At 41.7% G+C, this 19661-nt stretch overlaps 1 protein-coding gene across 1 annotated transcript in view; it reads right to left on the bottom strand.

The window, feature by feature from the left end:
• CUL3 (cullin 3) overlaps window positions 1–19661 on the bottom strand; it is a 105314-nt gene that overhangs the window by 17841 nt on the left and 67812 nt on the right. The window contains exons 8-12 of the mRNA XM_075937566.2: window positions 16103–16279; window positions 12901–13071; window positions 9876–9983; window positions 2368–2492; window positions 1936–2032 (exon numbers count right to left, since the gene is read on the bottom strand). Of these exons, the coding sequence (XP_075793681.1) occupies window positions 1936–2032; window positions 2368–2492; window positions 9876–9983; window positions 12901–13071; window positions 16103–16279 (678 nt within the window). The remainder of the gene's footprint in view (window positions 1–1935; window positions 2033–2367; window positions 2493–9875; window positions 9984–12900; window positions 13072–16102; window positions 16280–19661) is intronic.

The following is a 19661-nucleotide window of genomic DNA, read 5'->3' as shown; positions in this document are numbered from 1 at the left end:
CAAAGAAAGTTATCATATTTTTTGACATGATTTGCTCTTTACAAATCCATGCTGGCTGTTACCTATCACCTTATTATCTTCCAGGTGTTTGCTGATGAATTCCTTAATTACTTGCTCCATTATCTTCCTTGGCACAGAAGTTAAACTGACTTGTCTATACTTTCCTTCGTTGTTATTTCCCTTTTTATATATATATATATATTTGGCCTTTTCCAGTCTTCTGGAATCTCTCCCAACTTCTGGAACTTTTCAAGGATTATAGCTAAAGGCTCAGATATCTCCTCTATTAGCTCCTTGAGTATTCTAGGATGCATTTCATCAGGCCCTGGTGACTTGAGGACATCTAACTTTTCTAAATAATTTTTAACTTGTTCTTTTTTTATTTTAACTTCTAAACCTACCCCATTTTCACTAGCATTCACTATGGTAGGCATCCCATCAACATCAATCTTCTTGGTGAAAACTGAAACAAAGAAGTCATTAAACATCTCTGCCATTTTCATGTTTTTTACTATTGTTTCTCCCTCTTCACTGAGCAATGGGCCTAACCTGTCGTTAGTCTTCCTCTCACTTCTAATGGTAAGTGGGATAAGATACAACATGATTTTACAAAAGATAGATCATGCCAGACCCACCTAATTTCCTGCTTTAAAGATGATAATTTTTTTTTTATACAAGGGAATGCAGTAGAACTTATCTACCTGGATTTCAGTAATTTCCGTATGGGAAATTATTAATCAAATTGGAATAGAGGAGGATTAATATGAACACTGAAAGGTGGATAAGGAGATGTTTAAAGGAGAGACTATAACAGATTGTACTGAAAAGTGACCTGTTAGGCTGGATTGGTCTTGTCACAGATCTTATTTAAACATTTTTATTAATGTCCTTGGCACAAAAAGTATGTCTGAGTATGAAAATCTGAGTATGAAACAAACTTAGGAGGTACTGCCAATAAAGAGGATTGGACTAGCACGCAAGATGGTCTAAATGACCTTTTAAACTGAAGTAACAGAAATGGGATGCAATTCAATAGTGTAAAATGCAAGGTCATGCATTTAGGGACTAATCATGAGAATTTCTATTTCACGCTGGGGGTGTCTAGATGGAAGTAATAGAAGAAAACAAAGTGTACTGGTTGATCACATGATGACTGAACTGCCAAAGTGATGCAGTTGTGAAAAAAAGGCCAATGAAGCCCTTGAATGCATCAGGTATTTCCAGCAGAGATAGGGAACTAATAGTAACATTATACAAGATACTTGTGAGATCTCATCTGAAATACTGTGTGCAATTCTGGTCTTCCATGTTTAAAGAGGAATTCAAAACAGAGACAAGTGCAGTGAAGGGCTATTAGGATGATTCAGAGGAATACAAAACTTAACTTAGCCTAACAAAACAAAGGCAGAGGGGAGATGTGATTGCTCTCTATAAAAACACCTGAGGGATATATACCATAGTTGATGAGGAGTTATTTAAGTTAAGCACCAGTGTGGACACAAGAATAAAGAGGACTTCCTTAATAGAGTCCTAAACTCTGGCTGAGTTACTAGTGGTGTCAGTGGCTGAGGTTCTGCGGCCTGCAATGCGCAGGTCAACTAGATGATCGTGATGGTTCCTTCTGACTTTAAAGTCTATCAGTCCATTATCATCCTATGATTTAATTAAACCAACAGGCTGGATAGTTTCAAATTTGACTCAGGGTTATAGAACGTATGTATGTAAGCATATTCCAAACTGCTGCCCAGGTAAGAGTTATAAAAATACATTTATCATTTTTTTACCCAACTTGTAAGCATGCCCTATCCTGGCAGTTTCATTTACGTCTAACAAAATCCAAAGTTTACATCTAACAATTTATGTGATTACAAATTTATCTTTAACGTTTACATTTTTTTAATTAAACCATAACACTTTTAGAATACAGACATTTACCTTTTTAACAGGTCCATAAAAGGTGGCATTGAGATCTGCTGAACCCATATGATGCTGGAGTGTCAACTGTCGACCACTATGCTTGGCTAAATAAAATCTAAAAAGACAATTAAAATTAAAACGCAGCTATTTACATGGCACATTTTGTCTAGATGATCCAAAACACACTTTATGTAATGTAAGTAGATAATTTTGAACTCTTCAGAATGGAAGTACTAAGCATAATGTGTAACAATTACTGAATAAAAAGTTAAACTGAGGTTAAGTGAAATGAAAAACCAAGTACTGAGTAGATGGTTTTCTAGTTTGCCTCAAAGAGCAAAGTAGCCCTCTAACATTCTTTTAATGCTCTTAAAAGTATATTTACTGTAACCATGGTTTAAAAGCTTTTCATTTACAACTGCTAAATACAAAGCCTGATTTAATACATACCTTCTAAATACTTCAAAAGCATGTCTGGGCGCTGGAGGGATGTTGCACTTTGGTGTGGCTGACTGAGTAGGCCAGTAGCCTGTTGTGAGAACCCGCACTGTGAGATCAACACCACCTAATGAGACCTACAGCAACATTGGAAGAAGACATCCACTGTTTTAAAACAGGACAGTTCTCCCTTTCTCCTACATTATAATTAGACTTTTTTTTTTCCTTTTTGGTTTTACTTTCCACAGGCTAAGGAGAAAATGTATTTGCCATTCTTCTGAACCGGACAAAATATTCATTGTTGCTGGAGCAGGAGCCAAACAGCTCACATTGTTCCCACATAGCAATTTAAGACTATACAGAGGATGACAATGAAAGTACAGGTTGGACCTCACTGGTCTGGAGCCCTTTGGTCATGGTTGTACTGCAACTGGGCTAGGGCTCCAGTCTGCACCTGCTGCTGCCTCAGCTCCTGGAGCTCTTTCTGGCCCTGCTACTGCTGGGGCTGGAGAGCCACAACCAGAGATGTGCAGCTGGGGTAGAACTCTGAAGCTGCCTGGCTCTGCAGCTGGGGCTGGGCTCTGTGGCTGGGGCAAAGGGATGGGACCAGAACTCTGCAGCCTGGGCCAGAGCTCCCTGGCTGCCATTGGGGCTGGAGTTCCACGGCTGCAGCTAAGCTAAAGCTCCCCAGCCACTGGTGCCACAACTCCCAGACATGCTGTCCACTTCCACCCCTCCCCCCCACACACACTGGGTCCCCAGCTGAATTGCCAGTGCCCTTATGATGCTCCTGCCCCACCGCTGGACCTCTGTCTTTCTAGGCTCTGTGGTCCAGGAACATACCGGACCACGGATATTGCTGGACCAGGAAGTCCCGGTTAAGGGCTGTACAACCTGTAGTACTATCAAGTACTATGTATTCATGATAATAAACGATAATTCTAAAATTCACAGCTTCACGCAGTCAAATTCGTCACAGCATCAAATGTGTCATTTTTTGTCTTCTGCTTTTGTTCTGTTTGCAGACTGGTTAGGAAAAAAAGAATACGCTGTGTTGTTAAGAATATGAATCGCAAAGCAACACTTTCTATACTTGCCCTTTGGCAGAAAACTTTAAGCAACAGTTTGATATTCAACATTAAGCAACGGAGTTTTTCCTGCTATTCCTTCTCTGGAGTTATAAAGCAGAAATCCTTTGTGTATAATTTTACCATTGTTTAATGTAAAGTATTGGTTTCTTGCTCAATCTAAGAAAATTATGTGGCTTGATCACTTGTTCTCTGAAAGTAGCAGTATTCATACAGCCTTGGTACAGTCTAAAGATGATGTTCTAAGCCAGGGGTCTCCAAACTACGGCCCGGGGGCCGGATGCGGCCCGCGAGGCCCTCTCATCCGGCCCGTGGAGACCTTTTTGGATTCAAAGGCAGAAGAAGTGAGATTGTTTCAAAACCCATTTGAAGCAGATGTGGCCAGTTGCCCAGATGAACTGCAGCTGGAAGTCATTGAGTTGCAAGCAAATGACCTCCTTAGGGACAAGTTCAAAATAGGACTGGTGGGTTTTTACCAGTTTTTGCCCAAGGAAGACTTTCCTAATGTCAAAACTTTTGCATCAAGGTACCTTTCAATCTTTGGAACAACATACCTGTGTGAACAAACATTTTCAAGAATGAAATACGTGAAGAACAATTTGAGAACAAACTTGTCCGATGATAATCTCAGGTCACTGTTGATGTTAGGGACAACAAATCTAAAGCCAGAAATGTCTGCTATTTTGGCATCCAGGAAACAATTTCACCATTCACACTAATACAGGTGTTCATGTGTAGTGTATGAATGTGTTATTAAATAATAACTGAATAAAATAATATTAAATAAATAATTAAAAACAACATCCATGTTTTGATTGTTTTTTATTTGGACCTCAAGTGTGTAGTCGGCCCCCGAACTGCTGTTTGATAGTTAATGCGGCCCTCGGGCTGAAAAGTTTGGAGACCCCTGTTCTAAGCTATTATAATGGTCTCATCAACAGGGGACACATGTCTATATTCAATCAAGGAATAACTGTCAAAAAGAGTCTCAACTAAATTCCATAGTGCCAAACTCATTAACTATATCGCCAGTTTCTAGGGAAATATTAGGTGGATTAATAAAAGTGTATGATTAATACTTCCAAAAACATGAGTTAAAAGTAATATTTTTCCTCTGAAAAAGAAAGAATCACTATCACAGTAGAGTGGACTGTAGAAGCCTTCCAAGATAAATAGTGACACCGCATCCCTGAGAAGTACAGGCAGTCCCCGAGTTACGAATGGGGCTCTCTCGCCCCGGAGCTCACAGGCAGCGGTCCCGCCCAGAGCGCAGTGGTCCCGCCCAGAGCGCAGCGGTCCTGCCACCTCGACCTCCGGGGCGAGAAAAGCTGCTCCAGGTGCCCCTGGTCTGCTGGGGACCGTCTCCAGCAGACTAGGGACACCTGGAGCAAAGCCGGGGAGGCGGAGGGGTCCCGCGCCTCTGAGGCTTTGCTCTGGCAAAGCCAGGGAGGCGCGAGACTCCGCCGCCGCTGCAGCTTTGCTCCCGGTGCCTCTGGTCTGCTGGGGACCGTCTTGGGGCTGTGAAAAGCCCACAGGGGAGCACCACCTATTGAAAGTGGTGGTGGTGCACTGCAAATCATAGGAAGCGTCTATGAGCTGAGTGTATCGAAATGTGGAAATATGCATCCTGTAGGTTGAGGGTAGACATCCAGTCTCCCTTCTCTAAGACTGAAATTATCATGGTGAGTCACAATTTTGAAGCCTTGTGTGCAGATAAATGGATTGAGACTGTATAAATCTGGGACTGGTCTCCATCCTCCACTCTTTTTTTTGAGAGAGAAAGTAAGTAATGGGAGTAAAACTCCTTTTCCCTGTGTTGTGTTGGTATGAGTTCCATTGCGCTGAGCTGGAGAAAATGGTCTCTATCTTGCAGAAGCACAGTCTGGTGAAATAAGTCCCTGAAGAGGGGTAGGTAAGAAGGCAGTGTAGATAGGAACAGGATACAGTAATTATCGAGCACTATTTCTAAAATCCACTTGTCTGTGGTGATGTCTGACCACTCATGATGATAAAACGGCAATCTGTTCCCAAACTGAGCATGGGGAAGAAAAGAAATCCTTGTAAAATTGGCTATCCTCAGTTGGAGAGTAGGAGAGGAGTAGGCCTTTTCTCCCTAGGAGATCAAGCTTACAGCATTCTCCATTGTACAGTGTGGTATGAGCAGCTTGTTGCTTTCCCCTCTGATCGACAGCCTGTATCACCAGGGAACTGGGCTTTGGATGGGAGAATAAAGTCTGCCTCTTGTGGGTCGATATAGTATTTTTTCCTCAGACCTTTTCCAGGTCAGTGGGATGGTGGCAGGCATGTGCCATATTGTTCTCACCAGGTTCATGAGAATGGCACTCACAGGTAACACCAGCTTAGCAGTCACGGAGGCATGTAAAATGTTTGTTAACTTGCAAGAAAGCCAGCACAAGTTAACAAGCGATATGTCCAGGGCATCCACAATGCATCTGTACAGCTCGTGGAATGACTTGAAGTCATCTCCAGAGGTTGGGGGTGGCAGCATTATTGTATTGTCTAGTGATGAGGATGATATATGGGTGGGTGGGGGAAGAGTCTGGTGTTGATTCCTCATCCCCTATCTCTGATTCCTCCTCTAGTCTTGAGAAGGTGGTGGAGGGTGCAGGAGACATTTGGGACCTTGATGCAGAGATTCTCTGCTTTTGAGGCTGGCCTTGCAGTAGCCTATATGCAGCCCAAGTGTCCCAGTATGGCCAGTTGGAAGGGGCTTATAAAGGTGGTGGTCACCACTGTTGTGGTTGCCACTGAGCGGGATGCTGTACCAACTTTGGTGATGAGTGCCTTGGTGGGTGTACAGTAATAGAGTCATCGTCATCATCACTGGACAGCAACAGAGGGACTAATCCTGATGGAGTCACAAGCAAGAAAAGACTAGATGTATTCGGCATACTAGAAGTGTTTAACAATGGCCTTCCCTGCACAGAGGTTACTATGAGATTCACAGCTCTGGTGAACTGATCTGGTGCCTGTGTGCTTGATGCCAGCCCCGGCCCCGGCACCAGCAGTCTATGGCAGGGGCTTCGCTGACTGAGCCAACCGCTTTCTCAGCGCCGGCAGTGCTGTGTGCTTAGCATGAGGCTGCAAGGTGGAATGCTTGGTCTGAGGAGGCGGTGCTGACTGCATACTCTGTACTGAAGGTGTGGTTGGAGGAAGCATCGCTGTGCTCGGTGCCGACGCGGACCTCTGTTTTGTTGGTGCCATGAATGATTTTGTCGGTACCGACAGAGCTGACTTTGGCTTGGAATGTTCTGAGGTCTAAGGGTGTGTCTAGACTACAGAGTTTTGTCTACAAAAGTGGACTTTTGTCGACAAAACTATACCTGCGTCTACACTACCACTGAGTTCTGTTGACATAACGTCGACAGAACTCAGCAGTTTTGTCGACGCTGGTAAACCTCATTTTACGAGGCATAACGCCTTCTGTCGACAGAGTTCTGTCGACAGAAGGTGTTATTGCATGTAAACTGTCCTTGCGTCTACAATGTTATGTCGACAAAGCAGCTTGCTTTGTCGACAGAACTTAATGTAGTGTAGACGCTCTTTGTCGACAGAAGCTTTGTCGACAGTAACTGTCGACAAAACTTCTGTCGACAAAACCCTGTAGTCTAGACATACCCTTAGACCTACACTGAGTTTGGTCTTTTGCCTCTTTGACAGTCTCAGTACTGGACATACCCGGAACCTTGCTGTTCGGTGCCTTGTGTGCTACAGGTGCTGAGGTTGATTTCTCTGAATTTGAGCGATTTTTCCTCAGGAGACTCGCCCCTAGAGTTTGAATGAGAGCACTTTTTGGTTTGATCAGCCAAATTATCTGAGGGTCTCACGCCAAGGAAGCTGACTTCTCAGAGCTCACAACAGGCAAAAGCTGCCTGGGTGGCGAGCAGTGTTCAGGGTTGGACGTGGGCTGTACTACTTTAATCACTGACATAAGTTTAAGCTGGGTTCTTGGCCTTTCTGGTTCTCTCAGTCAATTTCTTGCGGTGAGGGCACTTGTCCGTTGAGTGTCCCTGCCCGAGGCACTGCACACACTAAGCACGGCTATCCAATATGGGTATTGACAACCTACATGTCAGACACCGCTTAAAGCCTGGTGAACCAGAAATGTCATTAGACGACATTAAAAAATGGTTTGCTGACTACGTAAAGAACTTTTATTTGAACAACTGCAACACTTACCTACTAACTTGTAACTTATAAATAACTAACTACAGAACTAATCTATCTTAATACATTCAAAACATTTTCAAAGAGTATGCAGGGCAACTGCAGGTTTCAGCTATGGCTGACAGTGGCAGAGAAGGAACTGAGGGGTTGGTTAGCTGCGCACATGCAGTAGCCAATACAAATTGTATGTGCCGGCTGCTCACGTGTGCAGCTGACCAAGGGCACTGCTGTCTTAAATCTCCAACTAAAGGTGTAGTGGTGCCGAAAACACCCAAAGTGGAACACTTGAAGAATCTGAGGAATCAGCACTGATCCTGAGAATATAGCAAAGCTGGGCTGCAAGGCCCCACTTCCATGAAGGGATAGCAGACAGAATCTGTTCCTAGGAAACATGCAAGAGAGGTCAATAGAAAAAAGGGTTCAGTCTACTGGGACCCAAGAAGCTTAGGTCCCCTGTGCTAGGCTCAAAACAGCAGGCTGGTGAGTGTTCACTCTGGGGAAGTTCTACCAGGGCTACGTATGAAATGTGTGCTTGAGATAAGTAAAGGCTATTTGCAATGCAAGATCTATTGAGGCAAGACACAGTAAACTTATCTCAGACCGCAGAAGCACCTGTGGAGTATCCACAGGAAATTTATGCTACAGGGGAAAGTTAAATTAATTGCTGCTGTTATTCTTTGGCACAAGCTATTTAAATTCACCTCTTCATCTACAGTAACACAGAAACGAGGCTGCAACAATATGGCATTAACACACACACACACACACACACACACACACACACACCCACCCAACGGGACCTGATCGGTACCGAACCAGAGAATTTGCAGAACTATGCGAGATATATTGTAGTGAGTGTCTCCTTTTATTTTGCTGAGGTGAATAAATGAACGGAACAATGCCCGCAATGCTTTTTAATAATGTATAAATGTACTGATGAAGGATGTCAAAATGTGTTTGTGTAAATCTTTATCTACTACACATTACATGCTGGGGGGGGGGGTGATTGGGAGCTGGAGCCAGTGCTTGCAGAGAGTGGGTTTTAAAGCCAGCTCATCTCCCCCTCATAGCTGCATCTATATCAGAGGCAGGAGGGGAAGGGGGTGGGGAATGAGCCAGTCTGAAAGCCACTTTCCCACATGTACCAACTCCTACCTGCCCCTCTCATCTCTCACGCTGCTGCCTCTCTATCATAGGTATCAGCATACTGGGTGGGGGAGCAGGCAGCTTTGCGGGAGCTGGTGCTTGTCTACTATCTACAGTAACAATGTTATGTGCGACACCCAACACAGTACTATCAAATCTTTGCATAAAAATTGAAAAAACGTTTGTCCAAGTGCTGCCATAGAACTAATTCTGTTGGATGTGCACCAAAGTAGATGGAGCTCATAAAATTTTGACTCCCAAGAGGGAACTCAAATCTGTAGCCTTGAAACACATCAAGGTACTTCATACCAATTAAAAAGTCAAACAAAAATCTGAGAGAGAGAAATTTGACCAAAATGAGACAAACTAAAAGACCCATTGATAAAAAAAAAACCTTGAAAAAAATAATTCATAAAAAATTAAAAAGAACTTATAGACAGTAGGAAGAGAGTAGGCAGAGTTGAACAAACATTTCTTTAAAAATGATGTACAAAGCTCTGACATTAAGGTTGAGCTCAAGAGCTCAAATACTAACTGATGATTAAGCATGTACTGGCTATTTGCTTTAATAAGTAGTGTACACCACCTGCTGGTAAAGCAGTTTAACAGTTCATAAGTTTAACTCCAAAGCTTTTCAAATCTTGTCACGTACTGTTGTATTAACAAGACAGTATGTTGACTGTAATTATTACTACTTTTATTGAGCACTAGTCTATGCAAATACACTGTATAACTGAATTCCTGAATGAATTTTATTTAAATTATTACATTATGTCTTGTCATAAATTAGAGTTTTGCAATTGGGTTACTTATGTAAGACAATACATACAACTATTTAGAAGAAAACTGACAAAAGATTCAGTAGGGCTTTATTCACTGAAACTAGTATTCTTTAAGTAAGCAGTCAAGCTTCAAACAAGTCTAACGATCAAAATATTTTCAGAATAAGTACGAAAAAGTTGAAAGGTTAAAATTTTAAGTTAAAATTTGATTTTGTTGAGAGAAGTGAGGGAATAAAGAGAAATGCAGAATCGCTGTAGTGTAAGTTTCATTCATAGGTAAAAATAGAAGCACAAGAAAAAGATGAATGATCCTTACCCCTGTAGCCTGTAGATGTTGCCTGAATTCATCCATTGTTGTGTTTGAGATGCTCATATCCCTGAACATTCCTTCCAGTTTAGATGTGAATTGGCATCCACATTCAGTCTACCAAAAGAAATTATTTGCTTTATTATAATTATAAAATGGATCTGCAAACACTTAAATCATAAAACATTGGAGTTAGACACTGACTGTCTCAGACAAACATGGAGAGAAAATGTTCTATACTTTTCTTAGCTTAGTTACACCCCAGCCCATTTTCAAGTAGCAATTCTCTTTTGCATGTGAAGACTGAAGCCTGTCCAAATAAATAAGTCTGCTTTTTCTCATCTCTCTGTATACTACTGTGCTTTTTCTAAATACTTCTTTTGAACTTCCTTATTTCTTAACTTATAGGACAGTTCTGTAAAGCTGTCATGAAACTTCACCAGCATAAGCATAAAACATTCACCTATCATTTACTGTGACACTGATAAACATAATTGTAACATGTTATTCATCCATCCAAAAAGTTCATTTGCTCTAGAGCTAGGAGGATTTTTAAGGATGTTATAGGTTATGGTGCAATTATTGAAAAAATTAGAAAAAATATGGTATTAATAAGTGTGAAGGAAGTGAAGGAAACTATAGGGTAAGTTTGTTTTTAGAGATCAGTGTGGTATCACTTCTATAATACATATGGGTGAAAGGAGGATAAATACAGAAGAAATAATACTCTGTACTTACCAGAGAACCTTTCACCAAAGGACCTCAAAGTGCTTTAGGTAGGGTGCCAAAGCTCTTACTCAAACTTGGTGGGTCCTGCGCTTTCAGGTGATTACCTGCCTCAGAGGCTTGCAGCAACCCACAATTTAGGCACAACACCTAGGATATCAGCTTGCTGTTTGTTGAATTACATCATTGCCCAGCATGAGATATAGAGGGAAACCAAACTTGAGTCTTGATGGACCCCAAAATGATACAGGGCTGTCTAAACCCCTTTCTTTCCCCACTAATATGGAATGAAGATAGGAAAGTGGGTGGTGGGGAAACCCAGCCCACTGTCTACTCCGGGTTCCAGCCCAGGGGAACCGGTAAAAACAGCTGCCTGTAAAAGCCTCCAACACCAGCGGCGAGACAGCAACAAAACCCCTGGATTACTTCCCCACATCTTCCTCTGCACCTTCCTTATCACAGGCTCTTCCCTCCTACTACTCATTTGTGCTTGCTCCTCCTAGATCAGTGGTCTCCAACCTTTTTACACCCAAGATCACTTTTTAAATCTCAGAACAGGCAAAGATCTACTACCCCGCCCCTTCCTTGAAGCCCCACCCTCTCTATTCTCCTCCTGTCCATCACTTGCTATCCCCAGCCCTTACTTACACATTCTGATAAACAGTTTATTTTTAAATTAGACGATATTTAAAATAATGTGTTTATAGTTATGAAATAAATGGTCTGTTTTTTATTCATGCTATTTAAATCTAAAATTAAGCATTTATTAATTATACATTTTGTGGGAACAGAGTTTTGTGGCGTGGCGGGGCAGGGGAGAGGGAACAGGGTGCTGGGAGGGCAGAGGACAGGGTTTTGCAGCTGAGGAAGGGTGCCAGTGAGGACAGAGTTCAGAGAGTGGGGACGGGAATAGGGACAGAGTTCTGTAGCTGGGGACAGGAGGCTAGGGAGTGGGGTGCCAGTGGAGGCAGAGAGTCCCCTGCATCTGCCTCCTCCCAGGATTCCCCCCCCCTCCCCCAGCAAAACCAGTGCGCGCCTGCCCTGGGGCCTGCCCCCGCGCAGGGAAGCCTTGCACACACATGCCTGGCCGGGGCAGACCTCCCACCCCATTGCAGGGAAGCCCCATGCATGCTTGCCCCAGCGCCAACCCCGCCGCCCCGTGCAGGGAAGTCCTGTGCACACCTGCCCCAGGGCCGCCGCCCCCCCCCCCCCGGGCGCAGGGAAACCCCACGTGCACCTGCCCCGGGGCTGACCCCCTCCCCCCACCCCGCGCATGCTTCTCCCAGGGCTGACTCACCCCTCCTGTGCGGTGCAGGGAGCTAATGCTCCCTCCTGCAGTACACCCGGCAGAGCAGCTAGCGCACTTCCGGAATCGCCAGAAGTGGCGCTAAGCTGCGGGACTTTTGTCCATCCCCTGGAAGCCGACACTACCTCCATTTTCACTTGAGATAAGTAGTGGGGCTTTTCGAGGGTGGGAGGGAAATGGGGGCAGGGCGCACAGGACGCCTCGTGATCGACTGGTCAAGGCCTCGCAATCGACCTGTTGGTGACCACAGTCCTAGATCCTCTGCAGAACTTCCTCTGTCCTCTCAGTTTCCTGTGTGCTAACTAACTACAGAGAAGCTCTTTTTAATCAGTCTCAACTGGTTCTTTAATTGGACTCAGATGTTCCAAATAGCCTTGGCTTACTTGACTCTAGAAACCCACTTAATTGGCGCGAGGTGCTTAATTTCCCTGATTGATTCTTGCACATTCCTGCTGGCTCTGGACTAGCCCTTGCCAGTTTACCCTGGGAACAGAGATTTACTCTAATATACTTCCCTTCCGTCACTCTCGTGACAATGGCTAAGTATTACTACCATTTAAAAGATGAAGATATTTTGGTAAAGAAATGATAAGCATCATTTGCAAAGTTACATAATATGTCAGTGGAAAAGTTAGGTGTAGGATCAGATTGAAACGCCTAGTTTCAAACCACTAGATCACATTGGCTTACTGGAGTCAGTTTTTCTTAAAGCCACATCCCATCCCCCAAAAAGTTCAATATTCTAAAATGCCCCCTTATCGCATGTGGGACATTCAATACTACTTTGTATTGTTTTTTTATCTGACAGATACCCTTTAATATATAGAAATAAATCTGATTAAAGTTTATAATACAGAAAACACTAAAGTGACATTTAAAATATGTATTATAAATATTTAGTTGGTACAAAATGGATTACTAAAAGAAAAAGAAATAAAGAACTAAATCTCAATTTAAGAACAGTTTGAAGGAGATTAAGTTGTGTGCAGGTAGCCATCTTACCTTTAATTTGGATATCATATTTTTCTCAGAGTCATCTGAAACACTCTTATTTGTAAGAAGCCTTCTTGCCAAGTGCTGTTTATAGTAACGTTCAAAAACATCTTTCTCTTGCATAAACCTAAATAGAACCATGGCCTTATCCAATATAGTCTCTACTTCTTGCTCTGTTAGCTATAAAGAAAATTAAATTTGCTATATTTAGTCTCTGCATACAAGTTTATTATACAAACAAAAGTAATCTACAGCCAGCACTCTCAACCAACCCATGTTAGAATAAATTTTACTGTGAAACAACCCAGGAAAGTACCCAGAACACAGTTAGGCCTGCTCTACAATAAAAACTGTCACTTGAACTACATAGGGCAGGTATATAAAAAATGCACTCCTGCACAGTGCAGGTAAGATGACACAAGGCTCTACTAACAAAGTGCTAGGTCAATGGAAGAATTCTTCCACCTTCCAAGGAGACGGATTCCTATTCCAAAGGACAATTACACTGCATGGCATCTGTAGTGTCCACATTCAAGTTTTAAGTGTAGACAGGCCTTTACATCAGTTTTTAACCCACAATAAAACATGGACATTTTAATGTTAAAATGTCTGACTTAACTGGATTTAGCTACTGCATGCTTGAGGATTTTCTCACCACACACTTACGATACTATCAAATTAAAGGCTCTCTTTTTGCAGACTGGCAGAAATGGGAGTCTAGTAATAGCAAAAACATTAAAGGGCAGGGCAGTCTCATAATGCAAAGAGGAGAACCCAGGAGTGTGAAAATGTGGGGAAAAAAAGGCAACAGGGGGAAACTGCGATATATACAGTAAAAAAACCTCATCCTTTATTCAAATATCTATGAAAGCGGCAAACAAAGTAAACAGTAGTGCTGAAATGACATCTTAAATTGAAGACTGAAATCCTATTTCACAACTCATTTTGCTGAGTCTATTGCACAGAAAGTGGATTAAAAGACAGATTCAAACTGTAACATGAACTTTCAGATTTCATAGGATAAAATAATACACAGAGTGTATCATTTAATTTCTGAAGCACTGGAAGAAATGTAAACTATAAGGATCTCTGACATCTTCTTGGAATCTGAACACACATTAAAGGAAACTATTACAATAAAAAGCAAGCCATTCTGACCAAGGCCGTCAGCAATACTCAGTACAGGCAGTCCCCGGGTTATGTACAAGATAGGGACTGCAGGTTTGTTCTTAAGTTGAATCTGTATGTAAGTCGGAACTGGCGTCCAGATTCAGCCGCTGCTGAAATTGACCAGCGGCTGACTACAGGAAGCCCGAGGCAGAGTTGCTCTGCCCCGGGCTTCCTGGAATCAGCCTCTGATCAGTTTCAACAGGCTGAATCTGGACGCCAGTTTCGACTTACATACAGATTCAACTTAAGAACTCCAGGCATCCCCAAGTCAGCTGCTGCTGAAACTGATCAGCGGCTGATTCCAGGAAGCCCGGGGCAGAGCAACTGGGGTGCTGCTGGGTTGGTTGCATCCAAAGCAAGATGCCTGGATTTTGTAAAACATTTTTTTTCAGGAAATTTTTAATTAGAGCAGCATGTACAGGCAGTCCCCGAGTTACGTGGATCCGACTTATGTCGGATCCGCAGTTACAAACGGGGTTTGCTCCCCGTCTCCCTGGTCTGGGGAGACGTGGAGCAAAGCCGCGGAGCACGCGGGCAGCGGACAGCCCAGACGCGCCGCGGCTGTCCCGCTGCCAGCATCCTCAAAGGCTTTGCTCCCCATCTCCCTGGTCTGCTGGTCTCCAGAAGACCAGAGAGACGGGGAGCAAACCCCGTTCGTAACTGCGGATCCGACATAAGTCGGATCCGCGTAACTCGGGGACTGCCTGTACATGCTGCTCTAATAAAAAATTTCCTGAAAAAAAATGTTTTACAAAATCCAGGCATCTTGCTTTGGAAATGATCACACTGGTCAGTGCTTCTTTCCATTCTGATTTATCTTGCAAACTGTCATGCTTTAATTTTCTTTCAAAGAAGAAAAAAAGCTGCCAAAATTGAAAAACTGGCCATTCTTTCAGTCCGCTGTAAATTTTTAAAAGGAAAATCTCTTGGTTTATTATATATTTATGTTACATAATATAGTATATTAAAGTAATTCTAATCACGATCCACCAACAATTTAAAAAAAAACCCTACAAATTTAATTCTTTTGACTAGTCTGTCTGCGAACCATCTCTAGCTCACAACTCCCCACTTCCATGCTAAAGTGCATTGCTTTAATTTGGCTCTTATTGCAATTTAAGACAAAAAATATATAGAAAATGAACAACTGTTTGTCATGCTTGAGTCTACTTTTTTTCCTCATCCTTTGTATTTTAACTATTTAACTTTTGTGACAGGCAATTTTTTCACTTACATATTTAAAGTACTACATACACAAACACTATATAAGAGTGCATTTTTAAATTACATGCACATTCATATAATTTACAATATATTTGAGAGAGTTTAACTGTCCGTTTGTTCAATAATTCCTCCTAAATGTACCATTAAATTTGGCTCTGTTATCATAACTTAAAGCAAGGCAAGGGTTTGGTTGTCCTAGGATAATCGGATGTGCCTAGAATGGGATTCCTTCTCAAAGCAATACAGAAAAGAAACAGAATCATCAGGAAGGTGAAAGGGTCTGGCGGAGGGTGGGTGTGCATCACTCCCATCTGGTACTACCCCAGCCCCCCACCCTCCCACCCTCTAGGCATCCTTTAGGGAAGGCAGGGTGTGCTGAAGATTCCCCACTCCTGATTCGTATCGCCTTTGACAGGATGTGAAGGAAAAGTGCAAAGTTTGCTATATTCCTCACTCTCGCTGGGGACAGATGAACCTGAACCTGCCTCAGCCAGGGGACATGAACCCTCTTTCCCACTGTGCCCACTGGAGTTGCAGTGGACATGGAGAGGAGCTTCTCACCTGGGCCCCAAGCTGCTGCAGTGAGAGAAGGCTGGGGTCCTCTCTCTCTGGGGTAGCCTACATACTGAACTCTTCATCCCCAGCCATACCCCAGGGTAATGATTTAAATGAAGAAAGACAAAAATTAATGGAATTAAGACCCGATCAACACCAGGTAAATCTTCTAGTGCAAAGTAAAAACAGTCAACTAGCTTAGTTTAACTTGCTATTGTTTTCCATGGATTCAGTATAATCTTGTAATTGAACTTGTACTTACTCCCTTGACTCCTTTTTTCAGTTTATCATCAATAAATAATGAGAGGTACTCTGGAGACCTAGAGTTGAGGTTGAGGAAATATTCAAAGTCACCCGCAATAGTTTGTTTGAATAGTCGGTCATTATTGAAAGATTCTTGAAGAAACCGATCAAACCTACTCTTCAAATCCAGTAAACCCTTAAGAAAAATAGAGCATAGCATTATATTTTTAGAGATATCATTCTGCTAATAAGAAAGTTACACTCCAATATTGCATTTCTGAAGACTATAGTTAAAGTCAGAAATTCTTCTAATTTAGCTTTTAACTACACATTTTATAGTATTATTCTGAATCTTTACTTCGATTTAAAATTATGTTTCTAGTTGCTGTAATTCAAATTAATGGTCAGACTCAAGTGAAACCCTGGCAAATAAATGTACTAAAACTGCTGTTTTATTGGTGATGTGGTTATCTTATTAGGCTGTTGAATAAAGTAGTATTATTATAGATTTAATCTAGTTTTCTCTAAAATTGAGCTGCTTGTTTTAGGGGAGTGTGGCTTTTTAATACTACTGCCTGTTCATTCTCCAAAGTGGAACACTCTAGAGCAATATCTTAGGCAGGAAACAGTGTTATAAAATGTCAGGCACTAAGTACTTTTATCCTTAGAATTACAAAGAAAGAATATATTCTACACAGGAAAAAATTATAAGATATATCTGAACTGTTTCTCTTAATGCCAGTCCAGAGATGTGACACACTATTTTAGTCACATGATTTTGTTCTCATGCCATAGGAAACACTACAACCCACACAAATAAGCAACTCACTAATTACAAATATATATTGATAAAGGGAAAAGATGGGAAAACAAAAACAAAAACCAACAACTTCAGCTGCCATCTCTTCTATGACTTACCGTTGCCCATTATAAATAAATTCCTTTGAAACTGAAGACAGTATTAAAACTAAATTACTTAAAAGAAGCCATTTATGAACTAAATGAAATTGCACATTTCTGATGAATCCACCAATTTAATTTAAATACCGGGCTTGAGACAGGCAAATTAATGAATATTAAGAGTTTTGAATACAAAGTAAATCATGCTATTTCTCTATTTACCCATGTTCATTTGTGTCTCCTTTTCAGGAGTACATAGTCTGAAAAACTAGTATTAACAGGCGGGGTTGTTAAATTACAATAGTATTTCAGGATCCCATTACAATTACAACAACAGTTTAAGTCTAACCCTTTGGCAATGCTTTAGCAAAGATCTCACCAATGATGCTGAATCCTAGTGATGTATCATGTTGCAGAAGCAGTGGTGGACTAAGTTGTTTCTTCTAGATGTTATATTGCAGCTTCTTTGTCTTGTTGCTGTTTGCATGCTTGAAAAATACAAGATGATTCAACTAAGGCATATTTAAGTGTGTTGAGATGAATACTGAGTTGGCATCTCAGTTCAGATACTCTTCTCCTGTCATTTAAGGTGGAAGAGGCATCACTTTCAGGGATATGGCAGAACGCAAATATGAACTGCTGTCACACTTTTATTGGCTTAACACCTTCATGGGATGGTTTTGGTTGCATATTCATGAGCTGAAAATGCTATCTGCTAATGCATATCCCAACTGAGCTGTAAATATTCAACTTTATGGTTATACTGCTTTTGTCTTAGTACCAAGAAATTCTTAGGGTATTAAAGTCAGTCTCAACTCTTTTTATTCAGTTCATTTTCTGAGACATCCTTTTAGTTCCATCGGGTTTTAATAGCTGAAATTCTGAAAAAATCCTACTTTAAGTATTTTTTTTAAATATATGCTTTGTTTTTCTTTACAATTTAAAATAATTCTTAGAGTTTTAAACTCATCTTGTCAAATAGTGCATTTTCTTCTGAAACCTTTGAAAAGTGGCTCTTATCTTTGAATCTGGTAAAGAAGTTGCTGAAGCATTGCCATGTAACTAATTCCACAATTAATATCAATATTTTTATACTCAAATGGCTTCTTTTACTAGTAATCAGGAATAAGGCCATTTGATTCCACGTTGATAAGTAAAGCAGGTATAACAATAATTAGAAAGTTATATCTAAATGTAAACATTTAGATAGAAGACAGTTGCAAACGATCATCCCTCCCACATCCACAAATTTAATAATTCAATTTTCACTCAAAGCAAAAGCATGGGGTAAGTAGTAAATCATTACTCTCTCTCAAATACAGATTTTCCTTAAAAAGATAAATGATGGTTTATAAAAGAAAATAAATCAGTTTTCATGCGAACATTTCCATAACTTGTATGGATTTAAAATTGAGGTTTTATTCCTCTATGAAGAGAGGACAGAAAGACGAAAGGGTAACAATATGCTTCTGGCTCAGTTTGTGAGGCCTTGTTAAAGTAAGTGCTACCCATAATTTTCCTTTAACTCCTAGAAGGGAAAAAAAGTATTTTATCCCTTAACAGAGTGATGTGTCCTGCTTTTTTGTTAGTTGTTACGTTTGACAAAGTAGCTTCACCTGTAACGCACATTTAAAATTACCACTGAAAACTCTACACAAGATAAACGTTGTAATTATAAACATTCAGGTCCTCTTTCAAATACCCCATAAAACTAGGGGGTATTAAAGCTAAACTGAAGTTACAAAGCTGCATTTCAGTCATTTGCAATTGCTTTCCTTAGCCCCTGCACTTAATAGGGAGATGCAACACTTCATGGAAGGGGTATTTTGGGCAGACAAGGAAGTGAAAATGCATGCATTGCTACCACATGTCTATTCAGATCTGCCACCTTCCCACTGGCTCAGATATTTACAATTACTTCCTATCTTTCCTCTAGTTTAAGATGAAAAGGGAGTTACTCACCTCATGCAGTAACGAGTGTTCTTCGAGATGTGTCCCCCCGTGGGTGCTCCACTCTAGGTGAAGGGTCGCCCTGAGCCGCAGATCGGAGCTTTGTACAGCAGTTTCCCCCATTGAGCCACGCATGCCCAGAAGGCCTCTCGAGCCTTTCCCTCCTCTTGAAGCGCACGGCTCAACCCCCTCCCTTTCAGTTCCTCATCTCCTCCAGAGTAATTTTGACTCCGAGCAGAGGGGAAGCAGGGAGGGTTGTGGAGCACCCACGGGGACACACATCTCGAAGAACACTCATTACTGCACGAGGTGAGTAACTCCTTTTCTTCTTCGAGTAGTGTCCCCGCGGGTGCTCCACTCTAGGTGACTACAAAGCAGTATTCAATATATGGCTGAAAGGAACCGGAGTCAGTGTTTGGCAGTGGAGAGCTCTGCTGTGGCAACTGCTGAATCGCTCTTGAGCTGTGGAAGGATAGCGTAATGTTTAGCAAAGGTATGATCTGAAGACCATGTTGCTGCCCGGTAAATGTATCTTAAGGGGACGTTGCCCAGAAAGGCTGTAGAAGCAGCCGTGGCTCGAGTGGAATGCGCTTGTGGTGGGCGCTGTAGCGGTCTATTGTCCAGAGAGTGGCACTTAATTATGCATGTTGATATCCACTTTGAGATTCGTTAAGATGATATTGGTGTCCCTTTGGCTCATTCAGCAATGGAGATAAAAAGTCTTTCAG

This window comes from Pelodiscus sinensis, chromosome 10 (assembly GCF_052426305.1).
Source record: "Pelodiscus sinensis isolate ZL-2025 chromosome 10, ASM5242630v1, whole genome shotgun sequence".
NCBI classification, from domain to species: domain Eukaryota; kingdom Metazoa; phylum Chordata; order Testudines; family Trionychidae; genus Pelodiscus; species Pelodiscus sinensis.
Note: the sequence above shows the minus strand (reverse complement) of the source record. Positions and strands in the feature narration are given on the sequence as shown.